The sequence below is a fragment of the Triturus cristatus genome, chromosome 9, assembly GCF_964204655.1.
Source record: "Triturus cristatus chromosome 9, aTriCri1.1, whole genome shotgun sequence".
Classification (NCBI taxonomy): Eukaryota; Metazoa; Chordata; class Amphibia; order Caudata; family Salamandridae; genus Triturus; species Triturus cristatus.
In genome coordinates, this window is record NC_140592.1 from 29,179,577 (window position 1) to 29,198,142 (window position 18,566).

Genomic DNA, 18,566 nt, shown 5'->3' on the forward strand with positions numbered 1-18,566 from the left:
TCAGATATAAGAGACTGAATTTTGGCATCTCATCAGCCGCAGAGATATTTCAAGAAGCTATCAGACAAACAATCCATCACATCCCTAACACGCTGAATTACAGCGATGACATCTTAGTCTACGGGGCGAACATCCAGGACCACGACACAGCCTTGGACAGAGTCTGCCATGCCCTCCTAGAAGCCAACCTCACGCTCAACAGAGAGAAGTGTGAGTTCCACCAGTCGAAGCTAAAATTCTTTGGCCACATCTTCTCTGGAGCCGGGATGAAGCCAGACCCTGACAAAGTGAGCACTCTGAACAACACCAGGAGTCCACAAGACGTCAGCGATGTACGGTCCTTCCTGGGCATGGCGAGCTACTGCTCAAGGTACATTAAGGACTACGCCACACTCAGCCACCCCCTTCGAATGCTGACCAAACAGGGACAAGTGTTTGAGTGGACATCGGAGTGCGAGCGAGCGTTTCAAGAAATCAAACAGGCTGTGGGCACGGTGGAGAGCCTGGCATATTTCAGCCCAGACCGCAAGACTGAAATCACCGTGGACGCGAGCCCCGTCGGGCTAGGTGCCATCCTGGCCCAATACGATAAAGACACGGACCAACGCCACATAGTGGCCCACGCCAGCCGAAGCCTCTCCGACACAGAGAAGGCCTACTCTCAACCCGAAAAGGAAAGCCTTGCGGTGGTGTGGGCGTGCGAACACTTCCACGTGTTTATCTATGGTAAACATTTCACAATGGTGACGGACCACCAAGCACTCATCACCATCTACGGAAACCCGCGGTCCAAAATGCCTCCCCGCATCGAGCGCTGGGGACTCCGTTTGCAGGAATACACGTTCACCATTGTGCACAAACCGGGGAAGGCAGCCAACCCAGCTGATTATATGTCGCGACACCCCAAAGCTTCCCAGCGCCCCACACCATCTGTTGCTGACGAATACACCCACTTTGTTGTGGATCAGGCGCGGCCACCAGCGGTCCCCCTAGAAGTCATCCAAGACGCCACCTCGCAGTATACAATGCTGCAACGGGTGATTCGCAGAGTTCAAACAAACCGATGGCGGCATGAAGACACCGAGGATGAAAGCGGCGACCCAACAATGCATCAGGAGTGGCAAGCGTTCCGGAACGTGTGCGAGGAACTATCCGTCACAACAGACGGCCTGCTGCTGAGGGATCACCGAATCGTCATCCCCCAGCAATTGCGGCAAGGAGTCGTCAACCTGGCGCACGAAAGCCATCGAGGGGTGGTCGCAACGAAAAGGGCCCTTCGTGAGCGCATCTGGTTCCCCTTCCTGGACAAAATGGTAGAACACACTCTGAAGGACTGTCTGCAGTGCCAAGTGGTAAGGCAAGGAGATCCGCCAGCCCCACTCCAGATGACGCCCCTACCGCCAGGAGTGTGGCAAGAACTGGCGATGGATTTCTATGGCCCCATGCCGTCGGGCAAATATGTGTTAGTAATAATAGATGAATACTCGAGATTCCCTATCGCCCGGTTTGTGACATCCACTAACGCAGCTGCCACATTTACTATCTTGGGTGAAGTCTTTGCAGCCTGGGGAATACCCAAAGAGGTGAAAACAGACAATGGTCCTCCTTTCAATGGCCGGGAGTTCAGTGACTTCATGAAACTAATGAATGTTCGACACAGACGGATAACACCACTATGGCCACAGGCCAACGGCACAGCTGAGAGGTTCATGGCCACCCTCAAGAAGACATTCCAGCAGGCCGCTCTTGACAAGAGAGACCCACAGGCGGCACTCAACGACGTGCTCCGAGCGTACCGGACGACGCCGCACGCCACCACAGGCAAATGTCAAGCAACGCTCATGCTGGGGCGCCCGGTTAGGACGCGGATACCCACCTGGGAGGGAGCTCTACGACCGATATCCCCCAGCCGCGTCCATCAGGAGGTGGAAGTTACCGACAAAGCTCGCAAAGAAAGCATGAAGACGTATGCGGATGGCAGAAGACGAGCTCGCTCTCTCTCGTTCCACGAAGGAGACTGCGTGGTAGTCAAGCAGGAGCAATGCAAGAAGACAGATAGCAAGTTCAGAGCGGAACCTCTGACAGTCACTCGACAGAAAGGCACCATGCTGACAGCGGAGTCGGACAACAGGCGCGTCACCCGAAACGTGTCTCACTTTCAAAAGTGTAGTCCAGCTCTGCAGGAGGCGCTCGATTCGCGGACGACGCCACCAAGAGTTCAACAGACTGAAATGCAAGGTGAGAATGGCACCCACACGGACCAGGAACCCGGAGACAACGCCACCGTGGTACCCGAAGGTCGGTCACTCAGACCCCGACAGACAATCCGCCAGCCTAAGCGGCTAATTGAAGAGATGTAAACTTTCAGTGACTCAGTTGGTTGCTAACAAAGGGGGAGATGTAGAGTTGTGAGGTGGTCTAGTGGTTGGAGGGTGGAGCATCGTGAGGGCCGGAGGAGGAGGACGGCCAAGGGGAAGAGGCGTGGCGAGACAGGGGAACGGCAGTGAGAGTAGGGACGAGGTAGTGACCGGTTGTCAATAAAGAGCACTTGAATGAACCCACAGAGTCTGTCGTCATTGGTCTCAACGAAGACACGACATGCATGACCGTGCTCGCATGTATTAACACATTTCAGCAAGATTTAAGCTTGCTAAGAAAAATAAGAACTTTGCCTTGTTTCTGGTATCCTGCAGCCGTGAGTGATTTTTCTAACAATTTCCAGATAAAAGGCAGTTCTGAAGAAAATATTTTGTTATATTTATGCCAGGAGCGAATTGGTCCATTTTCTTTCGCATCAGCAAGCTTCTCCATAATCTCAGCTGTTTTTCTGTCTGTCGCCTCATTTTGTCCCTGGTCAAAGTGGTGTTGAATTCTGTGCTTCATTCCTGTTAAATCTGATCCATCCTCCTCTGATTGCAATTTGATGGAACAGTGGCCTGGATGCTATCAATGGGTTTGTTTGAACCTGTCTTGTGGTGTTTCTTATAGCTTTAATAAAGAGTCTTGTGCCATGGCCTTTAGAGCAGTCATTTGCTTGATTTTCATCCTAAGTATTTTAATCATGTGGATAAGGACTTGTTTGGCTATTTTAGCAGATTTAATAGTCTTAAGGTGGAAAGGATATCGAATTGACAGGGAGTTTTTCTTCACATTATTCTAGCATATGATGGTTTTTATTTGTGGAGTTTCTTATGAAGCAAATCTTCTTGCACTGACTCTTCCCTACGAATTCTTACTGCAAATAAGTGTTTTAAATGCTATATGTAAGAAATGTGACACCCTGACAGATGACATTTATGAAGTCCTGGGTGGATTAGTGGATAAAGAAAATTCTCAATAGCAAACACATTCCTCCCTCACACCTGTTTCTGAGCTAGGCAGAGTCATCTTAACAGAGTGTGCAAATGGAAAATGGAATGTGAGCAAACAACTGGATCAGATATTTAGGTACAATTAATACTGTCAACCTACAGGTCTTTTTAGATGAATTTCAATTAAATTATCAGACGTTAGTCTATCCAATTAAATAATCAAAGCAGGTTAAAACATGATCATAGCCATACTCTACAAGTCTATTATATATTTCAAACAAACAGACAGTACATTTGTGGAAATTAAATATTCCAATGGTATTAAATCTTCATTAGTCGCGAGATGCATTAAATCATGCGAAACTGATGCTTTGTTGAATTAAAATATGCATTCAAGTTTTAATATATACCCCCGCATATGATTGATACATCTAGGCTGTGATTTGAGGACTCTGCTCCCTTAAGTCTCGTCAGCTCTGTTTCTTCCTAAAATACATCTTACAGTCGGATCCTTGGAGATTTCAGGAGTCACTCCTCTTCTCCCTGTAGGATCCTGTACCCCTGGCTTTGTGTTCTATAATATCTTCTCTGTATAATCAATGCCATAGCGGCCAGAAGGCAAATGCCACAGATCCCGCCAATGAGGGCTGAGTTGGTAGAAAGCTTCTGTTCTTCTTGAGATCTTGCCTGCTTGAGGATCATTCCTGAAACATGGAACGTAATATCATATTAATAAGCAAATCTGTAGAAACAACCAAATACAGGTGGTCACTGAGTTTAAGAATTATGTTTGCAAAGGAAGCTTCTATGATATCAAATTTGGAATATGGGTTTGATTTGTTATTTTTTCTAAATATTTTTAGTTAAAAGCCCCACAGGACATAGGGAAGGAGGGAATCGATGATTTTGCTTTAGAAAAATTTGCCCATGCACTTGAAACATACCAAGTGTCCGTTTATTAGAGACTAAAATATTCATGATTGTAGAATGAGAGTGAGAAAGCAAAAGCTAATTGTTGGACCTGGCCTTTTTGCAGGGTCATCCCTAAACTTTTTGCCTTTCTCCTAGCCTTTTTTCTGACATGGTGTTGGTGGTTTTAGGACTCTGGGCACTTTAGCACTGCTGTCCAGTGTAAAGTGCATGTGCTCTCTGTGGTAAACATGGTAAGATTGGTCTACACCTGCTTGGCATATTTAATGTACCTGTCAGTCCCTTAACAACCAAATACAGGTGGTCACTGAGTTTACGAAATATGTTTGCAAAGGAATCCTTCATGATATCAAATTGGAATGAGGGCTTTGATTTGTTCTGTTTTCTCAATATTTTTCGTTAAAAGCCCCAAGGGACTTAGGGAAGGAGGGAATCGATGATTTCGCTTTAGAAAAATTCACCCATGCACCTGAAACATACCAAGTCTCCATTTATTAGAGACTAAAATATTCATGATTGTAGAATGAGAGTGAGAAAGCATAAGAGAATGGATTTGATTAAAGATGATTTACAGGAATTTATGAAAAATCAATGGAAGCAGTGAGATAATAAGACATCACCACCCCCACCCACACACACAAGTGGTACTCAGACTGGAAGGTGCCTTTGCAAGAGACGCAATAACTAGAGTGGGTGAAGTTATGTTTGTCTGGAAATATTTGTGTGTGGTTTGAAACTGAATAACACCCAAGCATGACTATTCTTGACAAATAGTTAGAGAAAAATATTTTTTTTGTAAAAATTGTCTTTGCATAAGACTTCTTAATTCAGAAGTATTTTTGTAGGATTTATCCACTTTTTAATTTAAGCTTAGACCTTCTTAAAGGTTGGAAAATTGAAAGATTTTGCAAAAACCTTAATTATGTGTGTGGATTAAAATCAAAAGTAAAAATAACATTATAGTTAGATGAATATGCGTTTTGAACTAAAAAAAACACAGAAATTCACCAGTTATATTTAGCAGACCTAATTATAACTTGCGTCTCCACCATGCATTGCTTGTGACCTCACATATCGCATCACTTATGACATGTTCTATGACTTCATTTATGACATCACTGATGTCATATAAAATGACATCATTGTTTACAACACTGCTGACATCATCCATCATCCAAGCTTCTTTTGTGCACATTACTCTATACACCAGTATGGCATTAGAGGCCTGAAAGTAAGTATAAAATAGCTCCGAATAATATGTAGCATCGTTAATGCCATCACAGATACAGTTCCCTTAGGTGTAGCAAGCATGCGTTATGTGCAACATTGACCCTATACCATGCATTTCACGGGTAACCTAGTTCATGTTGACTAACAACCACAGATAAAAGGGTAACCTCTACTGCACACAGTGTCCAAACTGTATACAACTGTTCAGAGAAAACCAATATTCTCCAGATACTCAATGACTGTAACATAAGTAATGACCTACTGGCGACAGTCTATACCTGTATCAAACCGCTCACAGTCACCAAACCTACAGTGAGAAGTGAAGTGGATATCAATGGAAAAGTGAGTACTCTAAACAGTATTTAGCTATGGAGACAGTTTACTCTGCACCCCACTGTTTGCAGACAGCAAAACTTCATGAGAAATACACCATAAAGTATTAAAAAGTATCTACTGTGCACTTAAAATATCCAAGGCCTCAAGGTGCTAAAGATCATACTCCCTGTAGCCTTCATACTGCGATACAAACTTTACAGATAGGCCATCTTCTGAAGCAAAACAAGCACATGTACACAGGTTAATACCTGGCAGTGGTGGCTGGTCGGGAATTGTTGTGGGGGGGATGCGGCGTTGGGGGTGTTCGAAAGTAAAAAAGAAAGAAAACTTACCTGCTTGTCGTGTCTCCAGTCGCCGCTCCTTGTCGCAGGAAGCACCCGGGCTCCCAGGCTCCCTAAGCTAATGACAACGCTGCAATGCAGCATTGTGATTGGTTCCCCTAAGTTCCACATAGCCAATCACAACGCTGCATGCAGCATTGTGATTAGTCTGAGCACTGTGGTTCGGTGCTCAGATGTGGACAGTGAGCCTGTGCATGTTCCCCACCAGGTTGTGTAATGCAGACTGGTGGGGAACATGCATAGTGCACATGAATGTTTGGCCGGCCCAAGACGGCCAATCAAACATTCATGCGGACTTTGAGTGTGCTCATCACTCCTCCTCTGGCCCCTGCTCTGGCCAGATCCACCCCTTCCCGCACCTTGGAACAGAAAAATAAAATGAGAATAATTATTTTGTTATTATAATTTTATTTTTCCTCTGCACTACTCTGAAAGCAGCGGGGCGACGCTCGTACACCGTAGCGGAGGAGCCGCCCCTGATACCTGGTCCACACAGTCTTGTATATTATGTAGAGATTGTCATGCTAAGATGATTCTGTCCAATGTCTCTTGGCTGCTTACATACTTGGGGGTATCTTATTGGATCTCTCAGCCGCGTTTGACACGGTGGACCATGCGCAGCTGCTGGCCCGTGTCCAACTGCTGGGAGTCACCGGGACGGTTCTTCAGTGGATTACCTCCTTCCTGAAAAATCGGTCTCAAAAAGTCCAACGAGGGGAATGTAGGTCCAGGCAGGGTGTCCTACTTTGGGGGTCACACAAGGCTCCGCGCTGTCCCCCTTACTGTTCAATATTTACCTCCAGCCGCTAGTTGAAGCACTGGCAAATTAGACTGCCAGGTGTTCAACTTCGCCGATGACACTCAGCTAATTGTCCGAGTCAAAAACTGTCCCCAAGCACAGCTCAACGTACAGAACCTCCTCCGGCTCACCATGAACTGGATGACATCTAATTCACTGAAAGTGAACCCGGATAAGACAGAGGTGCTGGCTCTAACCACAGAGGCCTCACCCTGGTCAAAGCTTTTCTGGCCCCAAGAACTCAGCACCACCCCTACACCAGTACCAGTCGTAAAGAGCCTTGGCATTGAACTGGACACCAAAGTAACTTTAACCAATCAGGTGTCAGCGGTAGTGGGGAGCTGCACAGGTCTGTTGCGGCAACTCTGAAAGCTCGGTACCCTGCTGTCATTCTCTACCATGCACACCGTCGTGACGGCCTTAATACTGTCACGATTGGACTACGGCAATGCTGTATACACAGGGCTCCCTGACAAACTCCTGGGGAAACTCCAGGTGGTTTTAAATGATGCAGCAAGGCTGATTTTTAAATTACCAAGAAGAGCACATGCTACCCCCTGCTAAAACAGCTACACTGGCTCCCTATCAAGTAGAGGGTCAGGTTCAAGGGTCTCTGCATCGCGAATAAAGCTAAACATGGAGTGGGGCCCAAATACATCAAAGATCGCCTGACGCCCTATGTGCCTAGACGCCACCTCCGGTCATCTGAGGCCAGCCTGCTGGCCTGCCCGTGCTTTAACAGAACTACGCTGGGGGGACGGGCTTTCTCACTCGTGATCCCCCAGATCTGGAACAAGCTTTCCGGACAATATGCGTAGGGAGCCCATGCTACTTCTGTTTAGGAAAAGACTCAAAACCATCCTATTTACTGAGGCATTCAGGTAAAATCACCTACAGTGCGCTGACTACACTTGGGACCAGGGGGCTCCGGTCCACGCTACTAGCGCCTAGAGACCTTTGGTGATTGGCGCTCTATAAATATAATCTAACATTAACAAGGAATTGGCATAGGGCAGCATCTCAAATCATTTTGCTGTGCTGCCCTACGCCAATTTGAAAGGGCAGATATCCACCACATTTACAAGATACGGTGCATTCCTGTCCTTTGAGCCAGTGCCGGCGCACATTTTGCAGCCGTGCGCCAATGCAGGCACCCTTCCACCATGAGGCCAGGTGACTGTATTATTGGCGTGATCGTTTTTGTGCAGGAAGGGGCACATTCCTCCAAAAACAATCACAAGAGGTGTTTTCCTCTTTCTATGTGTGCTGCCAGATGCATCACACATGGAAAGAGGAAAGAACGAGGAGAAATGTAAACATTTCTCCTCGTTATGCCTGCTCTAGGGAGGAGCAAGGGTTTGGCACTGCCCCAGGTTTACCTGATGTTGTGACTCTGGGGCAGCGTCAAATTTCATGGGTGTTGAGTGGGAACACCCACAGCAACACCCATGGAATGTCTCTTTCACTCAGAGTAAGGCAAGGCAGCGACTTGCGCTGCCTCGCCTTACCCCATATGTAAAAGGCCATGAAACGCCGCTCAGGGTGCTTTTACGTGGCTTTGTAGGTATGGTCAAGCTCTGTACGTCACTGGAACATCACAAAAAGTGACGTTCCAGCGTCACACAGGTCTTGTAAGTATGCCCCTTAGTATGAAGTCCTTAGAATCTTTGCCCTGTTGAAAACTTTTTCTGCAGTACCAAACAACTTGTGTGGAAAATGATATTACATGCACATAGAGGTACTCGTCAATACAAAGATTGAAAACGTGTTCAATACCTCTACTCGTCTATGATGCATTAGGAGCACCTGCGTTTTGCAAACACTTACAGTAATTATCTGGACACAGGTTGTACAAAATTAGGTAGAAATGTAAAATGGTAGTTACCCGCCACTATATAAACTATAAACACACTCTTTTGATGATGTCATCAATGATATGTTTTGAGATGTCATCAGTGATGCCATAAATGATGTCATAGAACATGTCATTAGTGACTAAATATGTGAGGTCATAAGCAGTCAATTACTGAGGCGAACTCTAACTTGTGAATTTCTGTGGTTGTTTCTGTTCCAAACGTTAATGTTGTCACTGACATATTCACCTAACAATAAGGCTACTTTAACCTTTGAGTTTTTTCAGTGAATTTCTAAGGTTTTATTTTAACCAAAAATATCTTTTTATCCCACTTAACTTGAATGTTACTTTAGTCTTTGGTTTTTTTTCAGTGAATTTCTAGGTTTTTTTTTTAAACGTACAGTAATATTTTATTACCATATTTAAAGCCAACCCCCTGCCACGTTCTGCCTTTGACCATGTGTGGTGGGTGGTTGGCTGCAGGGTCTGGCCTGCCGTCGGGTCCTGCACCAAATCCCCTACAGGCAGCCAACCCCCCGCTGCGTACGGCCATGGCAATGCACAGCAGGCAGTTGCCAACCCCCTTACAGTCAGCCAACCCAACGCTGCGCACAGTTTTTTTTATCACACACAGTGTGGGGTTGACCGCAGGGCCTGACTTGCAGCCAGGCCCTGCATCCAGCTACCGCAAGCAGCCACCTGAAGGTAGCCAGCCATACGCAGCACACGGTCCCAGGTAGAGTTGGCATTTGGGGCCCAGGGACCCCACCCCCTGGGGCCAAATCACATGTGTTTTAAGGAAAGTGGGGCATGCAGACCCTCCCCGACCATTAATTGGACCCAAGGACCCCATCCCATGGGGTCAGTTCCAATAAAAAGGAGAGATGAGCCGTGTGGCCTTCCTTGCCAAGCCTTAAAATGCCAGAGGACCCTATCCCCTGTGGTCAATTATAATTAAACAGGGGAGCAGGGCATGAAGTCCCCTCTACAAGCCTTTGTGGGCCCCAGGGGAGCCCATCCCACACGCGGGGCCAATTATAATGAAAAAGAGAAAGGGCAGAGTGGCCCCTCCCCCACCCTTTTCACGCCCTGGGGATAAACCAATAAAGAAGGGGAGTGGGAGCTTGTGAACCCCTTCCCCAGCCATCTTATGCCCGGGCACCCCATTCTCCGGGTTCATTTTATGGCACAGCTCCTCTCCCCTTAGAATTTAGCCCCTGGAGATGAGGTCCCAGGGCCAAAGAAGGCTCTGGGAGGACGGTTGCATGCTCCATCCCCATTCAAAAAACACACACCACTGGGTAATGGGATCACCGGGGCCTAATAAGTTACGGGAGGGGGGCCATGCGGACCTCTCCCCTTTTTTATTGTTTTTTGACCCTGGGGATGTGGCTCTGAGATATTTTAAGGCTCCAGAAGGGGGGCTGCATGCCTTCCATCCCAATTTAATTGTATAAAAAAGGGGAGAGGTCGTGCAGCCACCCTCCCCAAACCTTATTTGGACCCAGGGACAACATCCCATCCCCCAGGGCTGAGTAATTAATTAAAGTGTTGTGCCCCCCTCCCGAGCCTTAATAGGCTCCGGGGACTCCATCGCCCAGGGCCAAAAACCCTGCGTCTTATTAGGTCACGGGGACCCCACTCTCGGTGCTGTGCCCTGGGCAAACTTAATTTTAGAAAGAGTGAATGGGGCATGCAGCCCCCTTCCCCAAGCCTTATTCGGCCCCACAGTCCCCCTCACCTCACGGGGATGGGGTCTCAAGTGCCTTTTAAGGATTGGCAAGGGGGCACACAGAAATAAAGAAGTGGGTTCCGACAAGGAGAGGGTTGATTTAATCTATGAGATTGTGGGATAATACTCAGGAGGAGATGAAAGTGTTACCAAAGTGTGCAACAATGCTCCATGCGGCTTCTGTGAAGTGTCAGTAGTGTGGACCAGGGATGCTCATTTGGGCATCAGATACTATGTCTAAGTGGGGGCGAAATAACACCTCTGAAATCAGTGGGTTCCTGACTCCCCTGTGGCCTCCTACGCGGATGACACCCAACTCATCCTCTCCCTGATGGACAAGACAAACACCACCAGAACCGACTTCACCAAACATATGACCATGGTAACAGACTGGATGTGAAGCTGAACTCCGACAAGACAGAAGTACTGGTCATTGGCATCAAGACCTCCCTATGGGATTCCATCTAGTGGCCGTCGAAGCTAGGACCAACACCCACAGACCACGCAAGAAATCTGGGATTCTAGATGACAAGCTCAACATGAAGCTCACTGCAACGCAGTGTGCACCTTCTGCTTCCACATCCTGTGCATGCTGCAAAAGATCTTCAAATGGCTACTTCAGAACACCAGACGGACCATCACACAAGCTAGACTATGGCAACTCTCTCTGCACTGGAATCTCCACTTAACTCCTACACAGACTACAGACCATCCAGAACGCAGCCGCAAGACTAATACTTGACCTCCCATGCCACATTCACATAACACCACCACAGGAAGCTTCACTGGCTCCCCATTCACAAGGGCAGCCACTTCAAACTTCTCACGCACACATACAAAGCTCTACACATCACAGGACCAGAATATCTGAGCAGCCATGTACACTTTCACCAAGCCACCTCTCTGTCTCACTCTCACTCGCACACATGCCCTGCATTGGCAAAACCAAAACTGAACGTCGCTCATTCTTCTACATCGCACCCAAGACATGGAACGACCTCCCTCAGCACATCACAGCCTCCTGCTCACTTATTGAGTTCTGAAGAGGCTGAAGACCTGGCTCTTCATTAAAGCACTTTGTGACCACACGCCTACATACCTTGCAAAGTGCCTGTATACCCTCTAGGGCAGGGGTATTCAAACTGGCTGGGCAGGCTTCCCTAAGGGGGCCTCAAGTGGTCCAGGTGGAGGGGGAGGGGGTCAGGCTCTGGCCAAAAGAAGCATTATGCTGATAAAGGTGCTTTGTTTTAAGCTGCAAAAACTGAGCGGCAGTAAGCCACTCTATAATGGGCAATCACTAACATGCTTTATATCCTAGCTGAGAAGAAGTGACAAAAGGAAGGGACTCCAAACGTTATTCAAATCCCCCACTCCCACTTCTAATAATAACACTGTGGATACTTGTCCGCATTAGTAAGGCCTGTATGACCGCAATAGTATGTTTGGCAATCATGTATTCAATTGCATTTTTTAAATGGTGTCAGAACTTAAATGCAATGTTTAAATACGTCTAGACATATTTAAATATTGCCAATTTAATAGAATAATTGTGAAAATTCTAAGGGGGCGATGATTTCTTTTTCACTGGGGGCGCGGCATTAAAAAGTTTGAAGATCACTGCTCTAAGTTAATTAGTGCGCTATACAAATCAACATATAACATGATATAACATTAAAAAACTGGAGAACCTCACGAGAAGTAAAATTACACTGATTTGCAATGAACCATATTGGACAAAGAGTGATCCTGGGGCCCATACAGCTTTCAACAAGTGAACAGAACCACAGACATAAGGGGCCCAGTGGCACTAGGCTCCACAGGCAGACGCAGGAGTGTGCCTTTGATGAATCTGCAGGAACAAAACAATTAAGGGTGGAATGCATGGAATGCTTGAAATAATCTCAGCCACTGGTAATTACCCCGGCCACAACTGAGCTCACTGTTTTCTACCCATCATGCCACCTTAGATTAGACCCAGCCTTACACAAATCAGTCTTGACCCTGCTACAGTAGGAACAGTCCAGCCCAACCTGCCAGGGCAGGTCCTCCCTGAACGGGAACCAAGCGATGCAAAACCGATTCCATTCTAGCTGGGGCTCTTCAATCAGGTGCAACTTGGTTCCAGTGGCACAGTGCAAAAAAGGCTGCTTGGTAGAGCTGGAAACTTTTCAGTTTAAAGTATCGGAGTCAATAATAGACCTGAGTAAGAAGGTGTACAGCCCAAAGAAGAAGGTACCAACAACTGTAGAAATCTTAGAAAAATAATGCGACCAGATGCTTGACAGGGTAGAGAAATGGAAATATTATCTTCCTGTCAAACTGGGCAATAAAGACAACTGAGATAATGGGGCTGATTATGATATTGGTTGGAAAGCCTCTGACCGCTAATCGGAAGCCTTCCGACTGCGGTCGGAGGCTTTCCGACCGACACAGTCGGTTTGCGGTCCGACTACCGAATTACGATGTCAGTGGTCAGAGCGTAAACCGGCCGGTCATTCTGACCCGGTTCCGACCGGCTCTCGGAGTCTTCTGGCCGGTCGGAACCGCACCTCCCCTATGGGCAGCGTTTCCGTTGTCGGAATTACAATGTCAGTTTCCCAAAGCCTTTCTGTGCCGGCCTTTCTGACATGAAAAGGCTGTCAGAACGCGACTTTGGGGGCTCCTAACAGAGCCCCTTTGCCCCGGCGGTCTGCGGTTGATGGCCGAGGGGGTACCGAGGATGCCCCGGAAAGGCAATAACGTGAAAGACCATGTGGAGAAATCATTACTTCCTACCAAAACCAGGGACAACCAACTGTAGCTTTGGAAGATCCCACCCGTAAAAGGGCATTTCAAATGTGGACAGTGCAAGGCCTGTCCAATGACAAAGGAGATTAACCATTTTACACATAATAATTACACTCACACATTACAGAGCCACACAAATTGCAATTCTATGGGTGTAATATATGCAATAACCTGCCCAAGGGATTTCCTATATATTGGGCAGACCGTACAGAAAGTAAAAGCCCATATCCTGCAACATTGCAGCAGAATACGCTGTAAGGTCCAGGGTGCACCCCTTGTTGAGCATTCCACCACATTCGGGCACTCAGCTGAGAGTCTTAAGTGGTGGGTTATTGAGAAAGTGAAGATCAACCCGAGGGGGGGCAACTTCGCCAACACCATGAGTGTAAGTGTTGTGTAAATGGATACACATCTTTGATACTGTTCTGAAAGGATTGAATGAATATGAGGAAATTGCCATGGCGGCATTAAACAATGTCTGAGAGTTTGCTAATTATGTTACATCTGCCACATGCATTTCCCAACTGTATGTCTCCTCTCCGTGATGTATATGTTGTTATTTGTTTTTTCTACCACTTCAGTTAACCGGATTCCATCAAATTTGTAAATAATGTTTATATTTTAACTCATGCGGCATTTCATATCTACTTTGTTCATTGTATCATACACTGTATTTGTCTGTGTATTATGAACGATGGGAATGTATATTTACTGTGCCCTTTATTGCATTGTGTCTTGGCATATGTACTGGAATGTACTGCATTCTGTGTCTGTCATTAGCTGTTATATTTTATGCCCTATATGTATTGTATTGTATTTCAAATTACTCCCCAGTCTGTCTTTCAATACCTTCCCCCGGGCTTTTCTTGACGCGTAAGCCCGGAGGTCAGGCAGACGCTCTTCGTCTATCACGGCACTCTTCGCGTCGGACATTCTTGTGCCGTATTTTGATGAGTGAAGTACTAGAATCCCCCGGGCTGATAGAATCAAGGGGCATATTATCAAGACAGGCGATAAAATTATCGCCGCTTTAGCGGCAGAAAACTGCCACTAAAACGGCGATAATGGGCTTGATAATATGCTCTATGGAATTCCAATTGAAGCCCATGTTAGATGTGAAGGACGTCTAACCTGGGCTTCAATTGGAATTCCATAGAGCATATTATCAAGCCCATCATCGCCGCTTTAGCAGCAGTTTTCTGCCGCTAAAGCGGCGATAATTTTATCGCCTGTCTTGATAATATGCTCCCAAGTTCTTTAAGGTATTGATTTTGCACATCTCCACGAGGCGGTGAACTCTCTCAGTGCTTTCTTTCACAATACTGTGCTCGGATTCCTTTTGGCCTCTTTGATTGCAGATAAATTAGGGTGATCGGTTCCCCCTGCTTATGGACTTAGTTTCCTAACTATACAGCACTACGGCTGTTTTCTTAACTGGGCTTTGGATGCGCCCACATTGGATTATCTCAAATACACGGCAATTGTGACGCGGGTGAGTGAGCAATGGGTTTTCTTACTCTCATTGATTGATCCCATTATGGAATGGGTAATCTAATATGCACCTTCATCCCCTTTACAGACTACGCACCCCCGGGAGCTGTGATCAGAGCCAACTACAGTCACCTACAATAGGTCAGTAACCCAGGCACGTTAAGGTCCCATTTATTATCAGTCTAATCCTTTTAGGGTATTTAATTCCCATTTCACGCTTATCCCCATAGGTTGCCTCCCACTCTTCCCCTGTCCTGAGGAAGACCCGCAGCGGAGGGTTAAAATACCCTCAACGCATTAAGTCGAGTCGAAACGTCGACATTCATCCCCATTGAGGCCTGTACCATATGTCACTATTATCCCGTCCAACCAACAGATTATACCTCTCTGCAATATTTGAAAATTGTTTAAATTAATGACGAAAATGATAAATGATGGACAGGCCACAACTGACTGGTGCTGATGTTACTTACAACCAGTTCAAATTAAAATAATTGTAGTAACTACTTTCTTTTGAACTTTCCTCACTCTGCGACCTTTTTTACTTTTCCACACACGAGCACTACTCCTTCACATCCCTTGTTTTGGAGCAACCTCTTGATTACTATGTAACTTGGTAATGTGTTTACCAGAAAAAACTGTTCTGTGAATAAAACAGATACTCTCTTTAAGAATCAGTGGGTGCCTTCTCCTTTCTAAAGGTGCATATTTGAAAGTCTTACATATATTAATTAACATGTGCTGATCTTATGCATGCAGAAAACTGTATTTGAATTATAAATGTCTTTGACTTGATGCATGACAAAAGAGTCTAGGACCATCTGTTTTCTATACTACATGATACCCAGGTCCGCGGACAGTGATTGGGTTACCCCATTGGTTTATAATGGTTCCCCTGTTAATCCATGCACTGTATGACAGGCACCATGGGGTGCCGGCCACAGTGTGCAGGGTTTACATGCACCCCCATTTCTTCATGGCAACCTGTATTATAGCCGGTTTACTGCTGTAGCACAAGCTCCCATCAAGAAATGTGAGTATCCGACTGAACAGTGTTCGGTCGCATCGTAATCAGGAGGTCGGAACCTCCCACCGGAGGTCGGTCGGTCCTGAGACAGTGACTGTGTCGTAACAAGTCCGAAAGTGTTTCCCAAAGTGTTTGGGATGCCAAAAGAAGGAGAGACCCACAAACACATTGAGAGAGTGACCAAGCACAAAGCTAAATGGCCACTGATGATGGGTAGCACACTGGCCTCACTGTAGTTCATGGGGGTGCCAGCGTGTATCCAACCAGGAGAGGTTCATTTAGATTTTGGTAGGATGGGCGCACCTCCATAAACTGGCAGTGCTGCTACATTACCCTCTCAAGCTTCCTCTACCACATTTAGAGGCGGGGCAAAACAGAACCTCAGCTGGCTGCACCACTGGAAACCATTGCCCTGGCGGCATGTTGGCCACAAGGCTACCAGGCTGCTGTGTCACTCGGCCAACCCTATGTGGGCCCTGACATGACCGAGATTATTTGATTATTCACAGCGTTTTAGGGTCATTGTTTTTTTCTTTTATCAAACAAACTCCCTGACATGACCGTTGTGCTCCAGCATCCTCAGTCTGAAGTGATGGGGGTATGGGGATTTCACTAGTCTTTTGTAACAAGTTATTAGCAAATAAATGAATCATTTTCTTGTTACGTCTGTCTGATGTCAGAACATGCCTGTAATAAGAAATATGGAGCAAGACATTGTATAGAGTCACCCACTTACCATAAAACATTATCACCCCCTCCGTTGATATGAATACCTCATGTCACCCATACGTACTTGAGTACCTTTTCTTACTTGTCACCAGTTCTGACATGTAATGCGACCATACTGTGGTGCTGGACTTACCATGGTTAAAAATGATGGGTCCCTGGGAAAGTCTTGCTGACTGGGGATGGCTCCCTGACCCACTGCTGTCCCTCTTATGCCTCTGTCCAGAGCATCCTTGAGTGCAGTGATTTGGGGAAGAGTCATTGTGGCAGACGATGACATCGCAATGGAGGTAGACCTCTGGAGAATCTCCAAATTTGAACACATGGAATTCAAATTGCTGAGCTCTCGGATTGGAAGATTCATAACTGTGCATAGTTGAGTCCATAAAGCATCTGTAAGAAGGGTAAAGAAGGAGACAGACGGACATAACTTCTTTACTAAGCAAAAAAGATGTGGGCCAGCTGTACAAAATGGAGCATCATCAGTAAAACCTACAAACTATTCCTTGAAGTGTTTCACTCATCACAGTAGAAAGAATCGGCCTAAGAAATTGGTTGATATTCTACACAATGTTTGCATCATTACTATGACGCGTGCTCTATTCACCCTGAGACGTTCAAGCAATGCATGTAACGCAATATCAATTTGTAAAGTGCTCTAATACTGAGACAGTGTGGGGGCACTGACACGGTAGCAAACAGAAGATAGCCCAGTTGGGAAACAGACAGGTCTTCAAAGCTCTTAGAAAGGCAGACTGGTAGTCATGCATCCTAAGGTAGCTAAGAGGACACAGAGAGGGCAAGGAGTTCCATAACTTTGCCACAGTAACAGACAAAGCTTGTCCTTCATGCAGATCCAGCAAACCTTGGGAACAAGCACAAGGAGAGCTTCAACGGCTCTCAAGCAATGGTTGAGGATATAATCAAAGAGCAGATATTGAGTGCCCATCCAATGAAATGCCACAAACGCAATGCACTTTGCTTTAAACACAATCCACCTTGGTTCTGGAAACTAATACAATCCTAGAATAGTAGAGGAAAGTTCTGTTTATGTTCCACAGAAATGCTAGTTTTCCATAAGCAAAGGATTCTGCATTTGACATTTTTAACAAGTGCAAAATTACCACTAGTTTCCAAATTTTGGGAGTTGTAACCTCCACTAGGGATGCACTGCAAATCTCAATAAGCCCCTGGTGGCGGAGTCTAAGGGAAAAATTGGGAAGTTCAGAACACCTGAGCATTTACCGGATGGTAGAGGCAGCCTAACTTGAGGGCAATTCAACTTCAAGAAGGATTTAAAAGAACTGCTAGGAGAAAGCAGCAACAACCTAGCAACACATGGTAGTTTTGAGGCATCCGTTTCCTCCTGTTGTCCCTTCTTACTCTGCTCTGGAGATGCTCACCCTTTGCCTTTCTGATGGCCTATCTTCAACCTCTTTAGTATTGTGTGTCTTTTGCAATGATCCAAACATCCCTTCTCCTCGTCAGCTGCCCCAGTCTCCAGGGACCGGTCCTCTAATGTCTCTACCTAACCGGTTTCTGTCTGATTTTTTTCTCATTTTGAGTTGTAGAACTGGTGAGTAGTTCCTGAGCCTATTAATTACCTGAGTCGCGGTTCCTGCCTTGTACAACCTACCCTTGAGTGCAACCTACCCTTGAGTGCAACCTACCCTTGAGTGCAACCTACCCTTAAGTGTAAGCTACCCTTGAGTGGAACCTACCTTTGAGTGCAACCTACCCTTGAGTGCAACCTACTGATCATATCCAGACAAGGAGGAAGTCTGCAGAGTTGGAGATCCAAAATAAATGACAAGATATTAAGAAACTCACTAGAATTAGATGACAGCTGAAGCGTCAATGATTGATCAGGGGGTAATTAATGTTACTTAGACTCAGATAAACAGTTTACTAAAAAGGAAATAAGGCAGGGAAGAATCTTATTAACAGGCTCAAGATAAAACATGGTAAAGGCCATCGCAGGTAGGACATAATTCCATTCAC

General features: G+C 46.1%; 1 protein-coding gene across 1 annotated transcript in view; it reads right to left on the reverse strand.

The window, feature by feature from the left end:
- Positions 1-3,565: 3,565 nt before the first annotated feature.
- The window catches only part of LOC146797305 (uncharacterized), a 164,006-nt gene continuing 149,005 nt past the window's right edge, over positions 3,566-18,566 (reverse strand). Inside the window, exons 6-7 of the mRNA XM_085624295.1 lie at positions 16,702-16,958; positions 3,566-4,015 (exon numbers count right to left, since the gene is read on the reverse strand). Coding sequence (XP_085480421.1) covers positions 3,840-4,015; positions 16,702-16,958 — 433 coding nt within the window. The 3' untranslated portion in view covers positions 3,566-3,839. The remainder of the gene's footprint in view (positions 4,016-16,701; positions 16,959-18,566) is intronic.